This window comes from Solanum stenotomum, chromosome 5, assembly GCF_019186545.1.
Source record: "Solanum stenotomum isolate F172 chromosome 5, ASM1918654v1, whole genome shotgun sequence".
Lineage (NCBI taxonomy): Eukaryota > Viridiplantae > Streptophyta > Magnoliopsida > Solanales > Solanaceae > Solanum > Solanum stenotomum.
The window spans coordinates 62,829,903-62,847,895 of record NC_064286.1 but is presented as its reverse complement, the minus strand read 5'-3'; the positions used below and the strand labels follow the sequence as shown (position 1 = coordinate 62,847,895).

The 17,993-nt window shown below is 29.4% G+C and overlaps 1 protein-coding gene and 1 long non-coding RNA gene across 2 annotated transcripts; both read left to right on the top strand.

Moving 5' to 3' along the window:
- Positions 1-5,104: 5,104 nt before the first annotated feature.
- LOC125864834 (uncharacterized) lies at positions 5,105-6,056 on the top strand. The gene is made up of 3 exons (XR_007446284.1): positions 5,105-5,219; positions 5,567-5,666; positions 5,798-6,056. It is a non-coding gene; the product is annotated as an uncharacterized LOC125864834 (long non-coding RNA).
- Positions 6,057-15,341: 9,285 nt separating this feature from the next.
- On the top strand, positions 15,342-17,728 carry LOC125864238 (high affinity nitrate transporter 2.4-like). The gene is made up of 3 exons (XM_049544150.1): positions 15,342-16,163; positions 16,474-16,589; positions 17,071-17,728. The coding sequence occupies exons 1-3, from the start codon at positions 15,342-15,344 to the stop codon at positions 17,726-17,728; spliced, it is 1,596 nt and encodes a 531-aa protein (XP_049400107.1).
- Positions 17,729-17,993: the final 265 nt, after the last annotated feature.

Genomic DNA, 17,993 nt, shown 5'->3' with positions numbered 1-17,993 from the left:
ATGTGTTCGAGCTGCAGGAACATGTTTTTTTTCCATTGGTTAAAAAATTCAAAAAAATATTTACTTCTTAAAATTAAAAAAAAATAACTTTTTTAATTGAAATAATAAAAGCAAGTCGCATTATTTCCTCCTAACTAACAACCACCCAACCCATCATCCAACCATTTGTCTATTGTGGACCATGACTTCACAAAGACTAGTACTGGTAGTATTAGGAAGAAACAAAATAAACCAAAAATTCCATCTTATTTGTGGCCCAAAATACCAGATTCTAATTAATGTTCGACTAATTTAGAATTAAAAATTTATATTAAAAAATTTATCCAGGATTTAAAATTGTAATCAAAAGAAAATTTTGAATTCCTTTTACCATTATATTAAAATCTTTCTTATGGCAAAGGGATTAAAAGGTTTATATATAATTAAAATAATTCATTTTTATCCTATTTATACCATATAGTTTTTATTCTATATACTTCTGAACTTGATTCCTGTTTCCAGGTGCAGAAAATAGGAAGAAATGAAATTTCAATTATGCAAAAGAATTAATTAATAAAAACTACTAGTAGATTCAAAAAATAATTATTATAGTGGACCAAGGTTGGTAGGTATATAAAAAAATGCAACAATATCACACGTGAGATTTATATTTGTGTGATTTTGACTAATTATTTAAAAAATTGTCTTTGTCGTTATATATATATATATATATATATATATATATATATATATATAATAAATAGTTTATTTTATTTATTTATATAGTATAATTTTTTACTTAAAAAAATCCAATTAAATCTAAGCATGGTGTAATATTAAGGTAAATTTCATAAATAGCCATTTATCGGTCTTCGTAATTGTAAAAAAAAAAAAAAACAGTTATCATATAGTTTCAAATTCCGCTCATGTAATTGTTATAGAATTTTGGGAGAAGTGACAGAAATGGTCCCTTATCTTTGATAATAGGTTCAAATTAGTCTTCTAAGTATTATTTAAGCAGTTATGGTCATTTAAGATCACCAAAAGTGAGCATTTTTAATGTTTACCAAACTATAATAGCTAAATTTAACATGAGAAAAGGTAATCATAAATACCAGAATTTTTTTTATCAAAATAATTATGACATAAAAAACTACACAAAACACAAAAAATAGACAAAAAAATAATAATAGAAATTGCTTCTCGAAAAATTGTTATAGACTATTGAAATAAACCAAAATAACATAAACTACTAAAATTGTATTCCAAATATGATATCTTCACAGTCGGATTAAAATTTAACTATGAAAATTTGATAAATATTCGATGGAGATTAAAAAAAAATCTCACTTTAAAGAAATTAAAAGATCAAAACTATTCAAATAATACGTAAAATACTTCAATATAACTTCTTAACATCCAATAAAAAGAAGAACAAGAGGATAATGCTCTTCTCAACCTAAGGAAAAAGACATAGGCCGGTGGAAAATTTGATGCAAGTCATGTGACGTGAAATGTCCCCATTTGGAATATAGAAGCAACTCTTTAATGGAATATATAGAAAATATTAAGACAAGTTTGTTTGAATCGATTTATTTTTAGTGTTTTAATTAAAGTAATTTTATGTTTATATAAAATTAAATAAAATTATGTTAAAAATGTTATCTTATAATTTTTAATTTGTAAAACATAAGCGATAAATCTATCCGAACATGCTCTACTAATATTATGTCAACTATGAAATGAGCATTTTGGGACTTGATTTTCAAGGCCTATGAAAAAGCAAAGAGTCACGAGCCAAGTAGGAATAGGGTGTGTGTTTTTTAATCTGTTTGTTTGTTTGTTGGCGTTTTTTGTAAATTTGTATTATAAAACATGAGTAAATACTCGAACATAGTAATAATAGATGAACCAATACAATTGATTATTATTATTATTATTATTATCTATAAGTGTCAAAAAGTTCACTAAATTACAAGGTAATCCAACTGGCCTTCCATCAAAACAAGAGAATTAAAATATATACCTAGTTAATATATAATTTTAAGTGACCTTTTTATATATATATAGTTCTAGGTCAGTGTCATAACAATTTGCAATGCTCTTTCACGTCACATTAATTAGAAATAATATAGCGTTATTTTACTTAGGGTAGGTCCAAAAGTTTAATAGTTTTGTGTGTGTATTACCTTTTAGCTAAGAATAAGTAGCACTCTTTTCGTTCCTATAGATGTGGTACTGTTTGATCGGATATGAAGTTTAAGAAAATAAAAGATGACTTTATTTAGTTTATTATTACCAGATTGTCCTTGTTAAAGACAATTTGACGCTTACTTTTGTGGAGTTTAAGAAATAAAAAAAGATTTTGTTATGTTAGGCAATTATTCTTTAAGGGCCCGTTTGGCCATGCGATATGGTATCATGATATGGTATCATGATATGTAATCATGAGATGAAATTGAAGGTTTGTTTGGACATGCAATATGAAATTTTTGTGTTGTATATTTTCTCATAAACATAAAAATCCCATAAGTTGTAAAACTATTAAAATAGCCCCAATTGTTTATTCAATCTTATCAAATAACAAAAAATTATAACATCGCATAATAAATTATTACAAAGTTATTTGTTCTCCACTTAAGTAATTGTTTCATCTAACTTTAATTTAATAAAAAAAATTGAACATAAATTGTAGTGTACTAGTCTTTAATATAATCCTCCCACATAGTACGGACAATTTCCTCACGTTGAACTTGCGTAGTCCTTTGTATGGAGATAAAAATCCTTTTGTGTTTCGAAAACCAACATCAACAACATAATAATTATCTACCATAAAACATTTTATAAAGAATTACTAAAAGCATATATGACGTAAATGAGACAACTTTGTGTAAATAAATAATATTTATTCTAAGGATGTAATTTAAAGTTACCATGTGGCGGAAATGGAAATTGTAACGTTGGTTCAGCAAGTACATTCTCAAGTACTTTACTATCATGTGCAGTACCTTCCCAACCAGCAGCAACAAAGGTAGATCGCATATCAAAATCACAAGCACATAAGACATTTTGTGATGTTCTTCCTTTGTGATTACGATATGCTTGTTGCACCGCTTTAGGAACTTTCCCTTCTATATATGTTCCATCAATCGCACCAACACAATCCTACCAAATAAAAAATACATCAATATTAGTTTAGTGAACATAAAATAAATTGGAAGTATTATAGAATGCACTTCATAAAAAAAATGTTTGTAAGAGTAACAAAAATAGTGCTTCCAAGACAATGCAAAGTCATAAAATAAATATTATCTCTTTAAACAAAGTTGATAGGAAATATGTAACTAAATACTAATAACTTACACATAAAATATAAATGTTCACTTATTAAGGCAATAAAATAAATTTATTAATGTGATTGAAATTTTACCTTAAACCAAGGCCAAAATCGAGTATTATGTCGAATTTTGGANAATTTGCAATGCTCTTTCACGTCACATTAATTAGAAATAATATAGCGTTATTTTACTTAGGGTAGGTCCAAAAGTTTAATAGTTTTGTGTGTGTATTACCTTTTAGATAAGAATAAGTAGCACTCTTTTCGTTCCTATAGATGTGGTACTATTTGATTGGATATGAAGTTTAAGAAAATAAAAGAAGACTTTATTTAGTTTATTATTATCAGATTGTCCTTGTTAAAGACAATTTGATGCTTACTTTTGTGGAGTTAAAGAAATAAAAAAATATTTTATTATGTTAGGCAATTATTCTTATTAAAGTCACTTTAGTACTTACTTTTAATTGACTTTTCTTTACAATAAAGTTTTAAGTACGACCCGAGTGTAATGAAGAGGATGCCATCAAATAATGGTTAAATAAGAAAAGGTAATTTTCTTTGGTGTTTGGAGGACAAAGTAAAAAGAAATATATCGCATAAATTACGATCGAGGAAATATTTTTGAATAGTTGTGTCATCCAACTAAGGCCTTTGCTACCAACTGGCATGTCTAGGGCCTTAAGTAAAAAATACTCAAAGTAGCAATGGGCTGCCTTATTCAATAGGGCTGACAATATTCTTATTCAAATTTGAAATAAAAGTATCTGATAAAACATATCTTAATCATATATTTAGGTGTCTAAATTAAACAAGTCGTATTTTGAGTGTTTAAGTTTAATTAAAACTCACTAACATGGTCAATATTATTAAGCCAATATAATATTATTCCAATAAACAAAAGAATCTCTTATGCTATTTGTCCCTCTCCAAACTCAATCCAACAAATTCCTTATCTTTCATAGTTTGAACAAAAAAAAAACTTATAATGTCTTTCTTATTAGTGGATTTCAATATTTTTTTTGGACATTCCAACAATAAATATAAAAATATAAAATTAGAGAATATATTCTTTCTTCAAAACTATTTTTAAAAAGTTTACTTAGGAGGAAAGTATAGTACTATGTAATTTTAGTGAATCAGCAAGTCACCAACTACATAGCTTTTTTCTTTTTTGGTTCATTCTTTTACTTTATTTTGTATTTATTTTTTAAAAAAGTCATTTTTGGCTTCCTTTTGAGTAATATACTCCACTAAGAAAAAAAAAACCATTCCATCACACGATTAAGCAACTTCTGTTCACAAAAAACTATTTTAACACAATTATAGCTTATTTGGTTAATCTCTTAAAATCAGGTTATTTTAAAAGTATTTGTTATCAGACATATTTTTCGAAAAAATACTTCTATAGAGTAGTAATTTGTGTTTGACTAATCAACTTGAAAAATATTCTTATCAATATAAGTGTGATCAAGATTTCAAAAGTTCTTCAGAAAAAACATCCATTAACCTCCAAAAGCAACTTATGTTACTACTCAAAAACATTTATCCCTTTCCTAAAAACTTGATCAAATTAAACATATTAACTCTATAATACAAGCATTTTTTAATAATAAAAGTAATAAAAAACACTTTCGACTTCAATTCCCAGAAATTTGACCAAACAAGTTGTTAAAGCATATGGTAAAGTTAACATTCTATTTACACTTGTATGTTGCATCCTAATTTCCTTAAGCCTCTTGTCCATCCAACTGAAATTGTATAAATAGAGGGTAGCATTTGCAAAATAGTAACAAGTACTTGCACACTTTGCATCCAATCAATTGTTTATAACTTAAATCATATATATATACACCATCTTTCAATATGCAAAAGCAAGAAAACCAAGTAAACCAACCTCCTCTAGGTATGTATATATTTATTTCCCATCTATCAAGGGCAGAGCTAAAATACAGGAATAAATTTATAACATATGGTAGATATACGAATTTCTTTGTGAAAATTCAAGTTTCGCCACTAGCCTCAACCCCCTTCCCAACACACACACCTCCCTTTATTTCACGCTCTCAAGCACGTGCACAACAACTCATGGCGCGGGGTGGAGAGTTAAGACGGGTTCAATTGAACCTATTGTTTTCTGCTCGTATTATAATAATATATATGTAAAAAAAAAGAAGTTAAAATGTGTACATGTACTAATTAATATCACACTCATTCTAAACCAACATCTTTTTACTTTTGTATTGATTAAAGGCTATCCCATTGAATTTACTCCAAATGAGAACAAAAAGAAGAAGATGAAAGGCTGGCCAAGAAGTAAGCCAAGAGGAGAAAGAGGGTTCTTGGAAGGATGGTAAGTTTGTTAAGTAAAATTATTTGCAAATATATGGTCTCAAATCATAAGAGACATATTATATAGTATTCTCTAATAATTAATTTCTATCATGAACTCTAACTAGACTAATTGTCTTTTTTTTTGCAAAGCCTCTTTGCATTGTGTTGCTGCTGGCTATGTGAAGTTTGTTTTGACTAAACCTTTGGGGGGATATGACTCATCTAAAGGAATCAACTTGTGTTTGTCTATTCAACTAGTGATGCAATATGTACTACTATATGTGATCCTTCACTTTTGCCCTTTAACTATGTAACAAAATATGTTGTTATAATTTGAGACTTTGTATTGATGAAGTTTATATATTTCTTTCTTGTTTAATGAATAATATGGTTCTTGTATTCCCTCCTCTCATATCTCTCTCCACATATACACATACGTGGCGGCCACATGTAAAGTAGGTATAAAATAAATAGTTTCTATTTAGAAACCCGAGTAAGCAAAAAGAATTGGAAAAATTACCTAAGTACACATCTTATTTTACCATAATCTCTAAAAAAAAATTATCATTTAATTTTTTTTCAAAAATCCCCTTTTGAATACATCATTTCACTCTCACTGATACATCCCTATCTCCCTCTTAGATACATCACTCACCTCTCTGATACATCCCTATCTCCCTCTTAGATACATCACTCACCTCTCTGATACATCCCTTCACTCTCGGATACATCCCTCCCCTCTCNCCATAATCTCTAAAAAAAATTATCATTTGAATTTTTTTCAAAAATCCCCTTTTGAATACATCATTTCACTCTCATTGATACATCCCTATCTCCCTCTCAGATACATCACTCACCTCTCTGATACATCCCTATCTCCCTCTCAGATACATCACTCACCTCTCTGATACATCCCTTCACTCTCGGATACATCCCTCCCCTCTCGGATACATTCCTACCCTATGTATCCGGATGTCCTATTCCCTCTTTGATACATCCCTGCCCTCTCGGATATCCCTCCCCAATGTATCCGGAAGTTTGTTGATGTATCCGAAGTCTGTTAATGTATCCGAAAGTTTAGTGATATATCCGAAATCCATAAATTTTGAAAAATAGTAGGGAAATAATGCAATTAGCTCCTAACACTATAGGATTTATGTAAATTATACCAAAGAATTGTGGTTCAGAATCCATATACGCACACATCAATCAGCTGCAGAACATTAGTGTTGGATTCACAATCTACTTGAAGAAAAAGTACTGCTACTGCTCAATAGTACCTATGGAGGGACCAAAATTGATTGAAATGGCATATATATTAAATGCGGTACATTTTGATCATAGAAATAGGGGACCAACCTGTATAATTTGTTCTTCCATCTTGCTGCACTATTATATGTTTGCTGGTACAAAATGACTTTAATTTCTAACATAATAACCAAAAAAGGTGAATGAACATCATTGTAAGTATTGCATTCTGCAAAAGTAGAGATCTATACAAATTATTGTTCTCAAACCTATTTTAATTTGAAAACGTTATTCTTAGTTGATGGTCTACTGGAAACAATATCTAACCTTAGTCTAGATATACCTCACCTCTCCCGACTCCACACCTTACTTATGGAATGACAGTGAATATGTTATTGTTGTTATTGACACTTCTAGTAAATTTCAATTAATTTTGCAGCCTTTTATGTATTTATTTTTGGTTTACACATAAGATATCTGAAAAATAGCACACAAGAGACATTTGCATAATTTTTTTTCTATTCAAATTGTAAATAAATAAAATTATAATCAACCACCCAAGGTATCTTCCTGAGGTGGTGGGGTGGCATGACTCCTACCATGTGCATTAATCAAAAGAGAAATACAAATATGAAAGGGGACATCAAGCCAAAAACCTTCAAGTTTCGAGTTTTTATCTAGGCCGAACACCAAATCAAAGAATAGTACTTATCACCAAAGATTATGATAAATTAATGGATAAGTTCTTTTGTCTTTAACCAAAGATTTTTGGGATTCAACTTTTGAATATGAAAAAATGTGGACAGAAAATGCTTCCCCTTTTAATTTAATATCTTACAATATGAGATTCCTAAATTCGGATTTTTCAAGATCCTAATATGAACCATAAGATGTCTTGTATTGACTTCAAAAATTTCATGTTACTGGTCTTGATTTAGTAAATCCAAAGTGTTTTGTTTAACGAAAGAAATCTAATTTATTTGTCATAGACTAAAAATAGAGTTTAAAGTCTATATATTGACGATGTAAAAGCATTTACGTAAGTTTATTTATAAGATTAATTATTATTATAAATAAATCTCTATTCTACTTTAACATGTTAAGTTATACTAATTGTGTTAAAACTATATGCAATACTAATATATAACATAACCCCACAAAAAAAAATACTTGATTGTAAGTTTTAAGCATTTAATGGCATAGAAAATATTTTTTTAGATAACTATTTTTAACACGTACTACAAACATTGATAAGTAACCTATAACAAATGACAAATAACTTATTATAACATGCCAATTATCTGTCAATATATATAACTTTTTTTGGTTTTTTACCCCGATGTCCGGAGCTCATATTGGAGCTCTGACTAAATTCGAATCGCGTACTGCAGGGCCCAATTTGAGGGTGGTTCTCCCAACATGATTCTCCATACCCAGGGCTCGAACCTGAGACCTCTGGCTAAGGGTGAAACACTCCCACCCATGCACCACAACCATGTTGGTGTCAATATATATAACTTAAATCACCCCGATTAGCAATAAATTAACTATCAATGAAATCACATTACATTTTAGTGGGAATGTGGCTATGATACATTTCTAGACAAATTAAGATAAAGTTATTATAAGGTAATTATAGTACAAAAAGAATTTATTTATACTCAAGTCAAAACCCAAATAATTTGCTAAAAGAATAACAGCATCATACCTACTGCCTACAGGCTACTCACTAATTTTAACTTCAACAAAAGATACAATTTCAAGGAAAGACATGAAACAATGATAATGTTACATTGTTCGAAGAATTATTTACACAATCAGATCATTTATAAGATAAAACATTAATTGTCACTCTCGATAATAATATTCATGACATATACAACTTAAATCCTCGAAGAAATAGGAAATTACATACCATGATTGGAAGTCGAGAAATAAGCATCCGATAAAATTAAATTTGTGTCATTCTTTTGCAGGGGCCATGACAATAGTTTCTTAGTCGGTTATTGCTAATGCAGCATCATCAAGATTCACATTTAATTGCATTTTAATGCCGAATATTTGAGAATCTTAATAGTGCTGCATTTGCAAACAACGACTGTGTACCAAGAGATATGATGTACAAAATTAAAGCAAATAACAAGTCATGATGCCTATGGAGACTAAAAAAATCACCATTTATCATTGAAAAAAAACAAAATCATAATTGTTGTACACAAAATTTTTTTTTTTTTTTTTTTTTTTAATAAAACCCTAAATTTAATAAGGTAAATATGTTGAAACACACTACTTTTGCCCTCAATTGGAATCATATGACATCAATTTTCAATAAATCAAAAGTAGAATCAAGTAAATTAAGAGAACAAAAAGACTATCAAGGGTGGGATGTGGTAGGACGGATGAAATATATTTTAATTGGATCTTACGTGATGTGAATTCAGATTGATAATACCACGGGACATAAATAAAACAAAAAAGAAAAGAAAAAGACCACCAAAAAGATATAGTGAGATCTCGGATTCAAACCCTATAGACGAAAAATCCCTATCAAAGCTTCCTCTTACACGAATCTGGATTGGTCGAGCTTATATAAGTATCGAATACCCGAAGCTATGCATATAAACAATTAAATAAGAAGCAAAAGGGCAGATCTTTGTAGAGAATGATCTTCACATATATGTTGAGATTTTAGATCAACAAAAGGGTATTTGACACACATATTAACTAGATCAACAAACTTGATATGTGAAATCAAAAGAATATGATAATTTTTAGGGTTTCAAAGAATTAAAAAAAAAATCGTAGTAATTAAAAGAGCCATGGCTTATGAATAAAGGGGGAAAAAAACTTTGGACTGTGCATAGATCTATGGATGCCATGAGTTAGTGAGCTTTATTGTGTGCTTCTATGAGAGAGAGAGAATATATTATATGAGTGGAGAATTAGTACTATAGGGTTTTGGGTTGAATTATTCAGCCAATTAATTATTGGCATGTTTTATATTTATGTTTTTTTAATTATAAGTATGTATTATATATTAAGGGACGTTTGGTATGTTGGGTTGTACTTGTACAAACATAAATAGTTTTTGGATAAAAGTTTAGTACATACTCTATTTGGACGAGAGGAGTTGCTTGAATGATAAGTATCCCTGAATTTCAACCTGAAGGCTATGAATTTGAGTCACCAAGGAAGCAAAAAGTGTGGGAGCTTTTAGGGATGAGTTAAAAATAATAACAATAAAATATTCCTTGTTTGATTAATAATTAGTATGTGTTTGAATTGCCTTATTTTAGGTATTTTTAAGTTTAAATAGTTTTGAACTATATTTTTAAACATTTAGTTTTAAGCTAAAATAACAAAATAAGTCAAAAGCAAGTTAAGACTTATGATTATAAGTCACAAGTTATAAACTCATACGAATAGACTCTAGTTATATCCCTATCGGGTCATGGAACAATAGTATTAGAATTAGTTAGTCCTGAATAAAACAATAAAAATGACAAAAATAATCATGAGGTCTCTCAAATCAAACCTTTTTTCTCCTTTTAAATAAGGTGGAAGATATTTTTAAAATAAACATTTTTTTTTAGAAATTATGCCATGCATATCATTTTTAGTTACAACAATATGAAATAAACTTTGTTTAAAAAGTAATTTACATCAATCTTACTATAAAATTAAAATTCTCACTTCACATCTGTAATTAAAGAAGAATTTTATCACAAGTCGTGTATGAATGGTATCAACTGAGTACCATTTTGTCAATATTCTTTGCTAGTTGCTAGTTGCTACCCACAAAATAAATATTAGTAGAAACTTTCTCTTCTCAAAAAGAGAGAGAAGAAATATTTTTTATCTTATTTATTTATTTTTTAAAAATTCAAGATTTTGATTAAGAATAAAATGTGCCAAAGACTTTAAGTGCGTATTGTTGTTGTAAAATTAGATATTGAGCTTAACTGATACCCAAAATTAGGGTTGTTCTTGGTTATGGTTAAAAAATCCTATCGAACGTAATCCGAACCAAGCAGATTAAAAATTTAATTTTTGGTTTGATTTGGTTAGGTTCAGTTTTAAATTTTGAAAACTGATGTTATTTGGTTGGTTTTAGTTTTACTAAAAAAACAACCGCAAAATTAACCATACCGAACCGATAAATTAGATATATAGATTTTTTAATTATTTATATATTATTCATAAATAAAATATAAATATTTTGTTAAATCTTAATTAACCTAAGTCTTTAACTTACCATTTTCTCAAGCCCGACATTTTTAGCCCAACTATAACAATCCTAAGTTCATGTCCATCAAAATTCATTTTATTCTTTACCTACCCTACTTCACATAAAATAGTCACATTTTCTCTTAATTTAATCACTTTCTTTGTGTAATCATAACTCTAGTATCACTTAATTGAACCAACATTAGCTTTTCTGTGGATTGTTCATGTGCTAGGTGTTTGTGTCTATCGAGATAGTAAGTCCTCAAAAAATCATAGTTTCAAATTGAATAAACCAGAAAAACTGAACCAAACCAACAGTTATTTTTTCGTTTGGTTTGATTTGGTTTTAGAAATTTTAAAAACCAACTAGATTGATTTGGTTTTGATTTTAATCAATAACCAATCGATCCAAACCGAACCACGAACACCCTACCCAAAATCTAGATCAAATGGAGAAAGATTGTCATTTAAGTCTTATAAAGAGACCACACATCTCATTAACCATTAATATAAGACTTTTGGTTTCATTCTTTAACAGTTATCTACCAAATACCCGCCATTGAAAATGAAATAAGAAAAAACAACGAAAAATCTCTTGTAAGTCATAACTAAATAAGAAAAATATTGACGGAGAAAAATAATCTAAAATATGAAGTTAAAATCAAAAAATAATAATCTCTATATATATATTGCTCTTTTTTGAACCAGACAAAATGGAATGGGGGTACATATATAATATAAGTAGTATTTTTTGTTTAAGAAATTAACAATATATATATAAGGTATTTACTTCCTCATTATAAGGAGAGTTCCTAAAATTAGATTAAAAATTTAACATATTCCTATGTTGTTGGCAATTTAAAACATTTTAACATGATAAAAACCTCCAAGCACATGGTTCCTCGTACTATTCTTCTATGTTAGATTCCCTTTTTTCATGCTTACAAAAATAAAAATATTGAAGACAATTACCAAACACAATATAAATACTGATACTGATTTCACGTTGGGACCTGCATAATAATAAAGTCATGCCACTATACAACAATTTTATACTATTTCGATGTATAATTTTATTTTAGTTTTGACAAAAAACAGTACTGTAACATAAAAGGCCAGGTTGTGGAATCGTACATATAATTTTAGTTGTAGAATTTGTGGTCCACATAGGGTTACTAGATTATTTTAATTAGGCAAAATATGAAGCATTTCTAATTTATCATTTATCCTACTTTTTCATAGTAGTTCTGTCGCGTATCCTACAATTTCTTGCAGGTTTATCATTCAAATTAGGAATATGTGACATTATGTAGTGACAATGAACGATACAATATATTCAAACGTTGTATTCATTAAAACAATACATTATGAAACAATACATAACAACCATCCAAACAAAGTGTTAGTCGGAGTTATATACTACATATATAGGATTAAAAAAAATCATGTACATAATTATAATTTTGAATCTTCTTATTATTCTTAATAATATAAGAGAAATACCTGGCAATCGCAATTCTCCAGGTATGCCATTTATTAAATCTTTTTAATTTTCTTATTCAAAATTCTGGCTTTGCCATTACACACGGGTAATCCCATTACAAATTAATAAAGAGAACAACCCAATGACCATGTTTAAGACGTTCAAGTTTTAATTGTGTTATTTTACAGGTACTTCTAGTATAATTATGTATAATTAGTATAAAATATATGTATATCAAGTTCCATTTTCCCTTTACTTTTCTTGAATATTTTTCGGCTATTTGTGTAAGCATCAATATTGTTAAAAATGGGCAAATTATAGAAATCACATACTTTTAAGGCAAAATTACAATCTATCCCTTAAAAGTTTATAATTACAGAAATCCCTCAAACGGATACAATAATATAAGCGCTGATACATTAATCTGATGCACGAGATACATTAATCGTTACGTAAGATACATTATATTTTATACATGATACACTAATCTGATGTACATTTTATACATGATACACTAATCTGATGCGCGAAAATGAGGGATTTTGGAAATTTGTAAAACTTATAGGGGATAATGGTAATAAGTAAACTAAAATGTGAGATTTCTGTAATTTAAAAGATCATCATGTGCATTGGCCGGCTATCTATTTATGGGCCTTCATTTTGGATATGAAACGCTCCGTATTACTATACTAATCACGGGAAAATGAAAATAATAATAATTAATTTTGTTATGAACTACTAAAATGACGAATAGATTGAGATAACTATGTTTAGAAATTTCAGATTTCACTTATGGAGTCACTTTAAGTATATTATTATTGTAATTATTTTTCAAAAAAATCACGACAAATAATTTCAATATCGTATAATTGAGTCCATCTAAACGACTAGCTTATGTATTGGTCCAAGAATATAGTAAAGAAACTAACAGAAAAAGATAAACGCATTCATCCAAATTTTGTTGGTTTCCATATAGTTGGAAATAGGGGTGTGCATTCGGTTTTTTGGTTTGGTTTTACACTATTCGGTTTGGATTTTTGGTTTTTAGTTTTGTAAAAGTGTAACCCAATCCGATCCAAAATAAATTTGGTTTGGTTTGGTTTTCCTCTATTCGGTTCGGCTTTTTTCGGTTTGGTTATTCAGTTATGTCAATAATTAATAACATATATAACCAAAGTAATAATATTTAATCCCTTAAATATTCTTTCTAACATAAATCATAAGTCAAACTTAAAACACAATACTTATAAGTATATCTATTATAGATGTAATTCAAACATAAAATATAAACGTAATCATCATGAAAAGCAATAACCAAAAAGGGACAAAAGTGGTTAACTCCAACTTAATTCTAAACCTAAACATTATATATATATATATATATATATATATAATTCGGTTTTTTTTGGTTTTTCGGTTTTTATTTTTTAAAATCCGAAACCAAACCAAAAAAACAAACAAAGTGATTTATTAATCCAAAACCAATCCGAAAAACCAAAAAACCAATCCAAATAAAAATTCGGTTTGATTTGGTTTGGTTATTCGGTTTAATCCGAATAGACACCCCTAGTTGGAAAGGCCTTTTTTTATTTTCACCTAATTTTATTGGTATTGTTTTTAATTATAAGGCTGTCATGGTATATGCCATATGCTGCGGAGAAAATTTCAACTTCACAAAGTGGTACCTAACAAATGAAAAAGAACAACTCCATAGTTTTTTTATTGGAAAATAAACACATAAATTTAAAACAATTCTAAAGATTTAAAAACTTATTTTTCCATATGATTAAACAAAATCTAAAGCAACCACTCGGCATGTGGCATATAATTCAAAAACAAAACAACAAAATGAGAAAGAACGATATTGTCAAATCAACTATACTATATAGAAAACTCTAAGGACTTCTTAAAGGGAAAAAATCGTAAAATAAATAAATATAAATAATCAAAGACAGAGAACCTTGTACTATTAAGTTCAATATGATTGAATTTTATAATACAACAATAAAAATAAATTAAATAACAATATTTGATTCAACATCAGTGGATTTGGACTTTCATTTAATTTCACCTAATATTCATCCTGATCATAAATAAATCATTCAGGTCTGAATCCTTTTGTTCAACATAAATTCAAAAAGTTGGTATATTTATGTCTTTTGTTCTTTCACTGGTTAAAGTAATTGTTATGATCATAAAGAATAACATATCCCATCTACGGGTATATAAGATCGAGCCAAAAGTCTTATAAGTATTCTGGTTTTCTTAAACTATATGCTCAGTTAAACACATTACATAAAATGAAATGGTATGAATAAAAATCCACTTCTATTAAGTACATACTGCTCCTAGCCGGCACGCGTATATATATAACCTATGTATAATATGTGTATCACTAAGGGTATAACTAATGTATATCTTTATCTATTCCCAATCTTTTCCTACAAAGAGTGATGACATCAATCATACTTGTTTTATAACCAGAGAACAAATTCACTTTCAAAACCATAAGTTTTATACACTCCCTCTCTTTTGTATTTTTTTACTTGTATCTTAGATTAAAAACATTATTTTATGAATAGTGTCAAATCAACGAGGTCAAGTAAAAAGGGACAGATGGAGCACTTTAAAAAAGCATCATTACAATTTACTAGGACAATAGTATATATTATGGATATCCACACTTAGAATGTTATAAAAAACAAACAATCTCATAATTCTCCTAATTAAAACACAATGGCTGAAAATGATGGTGCTGGTGGCTCTCCGGGAACCTCCATGCACGGCGTCACCGGGAAAGAACAAACGTTCGCCTTCTCCGTTACATCAGATCCAAATATCCCTACGGACACAATGGCAAAATTCGCCTTACCAGTTGATTCTGAACACAAATCAAAAGTCTTTAAAATTTTCTCCTTTGCGAAACCACACATGACAACTTTCCACCTTTCTTGGACTTCGTTCTTCACTTGTTTCATCTCCACTTTCGCTGCTGCACCCTTAGTCCCAATTATTCGAGACAACCTTAACCTAACAAAATCTGACATAGGAAATGCCGGTATCGCCTCGGTTTCTGGTAGTATTTTTTCTAGACTTGTTATGGGTGCGGTATGTGATTTGTTAGGCCCGCGTTACGGGTGCGCTTTTCTCATGATGTTAACTGCTCCAACGGTTTTTTGCATGTCGTTCGTGTCGTCGGCCGGTGGATACATCGCGGTTCGATTTATGATTGGATTTTCGTTAGCTACGTTTGTTTCGTGTCAGTATTGGATGAGTACGATGTTTAATAGTAAAATTATTGGAGTAGTTAATGGTACGGCAGCCGGGTGGGGAAATATGGGTGGTGGGGCCACTCAATTGCTCATGCCTTTACTTTATGAGCTGATCCGCCAGGCCGGGGCCACCCCGTTCACGGCCTGGCGGATCGCGTTTTTTGTACCGGGATGGTTGCACGTGGTCATGGGTTTATTGGTTTTAGGGCTAGGTCAAGATTTGCCAGATGGAAATCTTGGTACCTTACAAAAGAAAGGAGACGTTGCAAAAGATAAATTCTCAAAGGTAACTTAATCAAGAAGTATCGGATTTTGCGAGTTTACTAAACTATCATCAATTATTTATCAAAATAATCTCAACTATCAACTATTCCTTTTTTCTACCTCATATATCACCATATTGTTCAAGTAGAAAAAATGAAACAAATGATAGTTGAGATGCGTTTCAATAAGATAGGAATAGTGAACACATAGTTAATTCAGATAAAAAAAAAGTTGTAAAAATATGATGCTTCAAATGTATTTTTGACTATTATTATTTTAGATAAGTATCAAATATTCTTATTTAATTTATTTTTTATTGTTGTCTTATTTAGGTTCTTTGGTATGGTGTGACAAACTATAGAACATGGATTTTTGTTCTTCTATATGGGATGTCACTAGGTGTGGAATTAACCACTGATAATGTCATTGCTGAATACTTTTTCGATAGGTAAGAACATCTTCCTTTCTCATCGATTTACACTCAACATAATTCTATCTCCGTTCTCTAACTTAATTTGAATCTGAATCAGCATAAAATTTATGAAAATATATATTTTTAAAATTTGTGATCTTTAAAATTGTCATTATCATTTGTATACCTATAAATACTTTTGAATTTTTAAATTTTTTAAGAATATCATAACATTTGTGCTTCATATAGGGTAAAACAAAAATTTAGAAATTTATCATTCTGACTAAAAATAACAACTTTAATTTATTATAACTAATGACAATATAATAATAAATTAAAGTTGTTATTTTATAGCATGAAACCTAGTTTAATAACATGTTATAATAAATATATTAGACTACAGTAATCGCGATTTAATTCTATTCATCAAAGCATGTTATTGAAGAAACGAAATAAACTCACATGATGATCATAGATATTATTTTATAATTTTTTGTTTTCTTGATTTAATATTAAGGTTTAAGCTTAAGCTTCGAACGGCTGGTACAATTGCTGCAACATTTGGCATGGCTAACATATTGGCTCGACCCTTGGGAGGCCTAACTTCAGATGTTTTAGCTAACCGATTCGGTATGAGAGGTCGACTATGGAATCTATGGATCCTCCAAACATTCGGAGGAATCTTCTGTATTCTCCTCGGAAAATCCGAAAAACTCCCAATTTCAATTTTATCAATGATACTTTTTTCAATTGGTGCACAAGCTGCAGCTGGTGCAACATTTGGTATTATCCCTTTTATTTCGAGGCGATCACTTGGTGTTATCTCAGGTCTAACTGGAGCTGGTGGAAATTTTGGATCGGGTTTAACTCAACTTCTTTTTTTTACCAACGCGAATTATTCAACTTCGACTGGATTGTCCTATATGGGTGTGATGATTGTGGTGTGTACACTTCCCGTCACGTTAGTGCATTTTCCACAATGGGGAAGTATGTTTTTACCACCTAGTAAAAATATCGCGAAATTTAATGAAGAGTATTATTATGGGTTGGAGTGGAATGACGAGGAGAAGTTAAAGGGGTTGGATGAGGGGAGTTTGAAGTTTGCTGAGAATAGCCGGTCGGAAAGAGGCCGGCGGGTGGTTTCCGTGCCGGATGCTACACCACCTATTGTGTGAATTATGTGTGTTATCGATCTCTATCGCGGTTTAAATTAAAATATTATTAGTATAATTTAATGGTTTGTACTTATTACTTTATTTTTCATGTTGCCATAATCGATTTATTATGAAAAGTTACATTGTTATATGTCATATATATATATACGTACGTTGGTGGATGTGTAGACCTTAACCTTTACACAATTAAGAAATAGCAAATAGTCATGTAATTAACTTGATTTATAACTAAACTGATCAACTTAATTCAAATAAAAATCTGTTA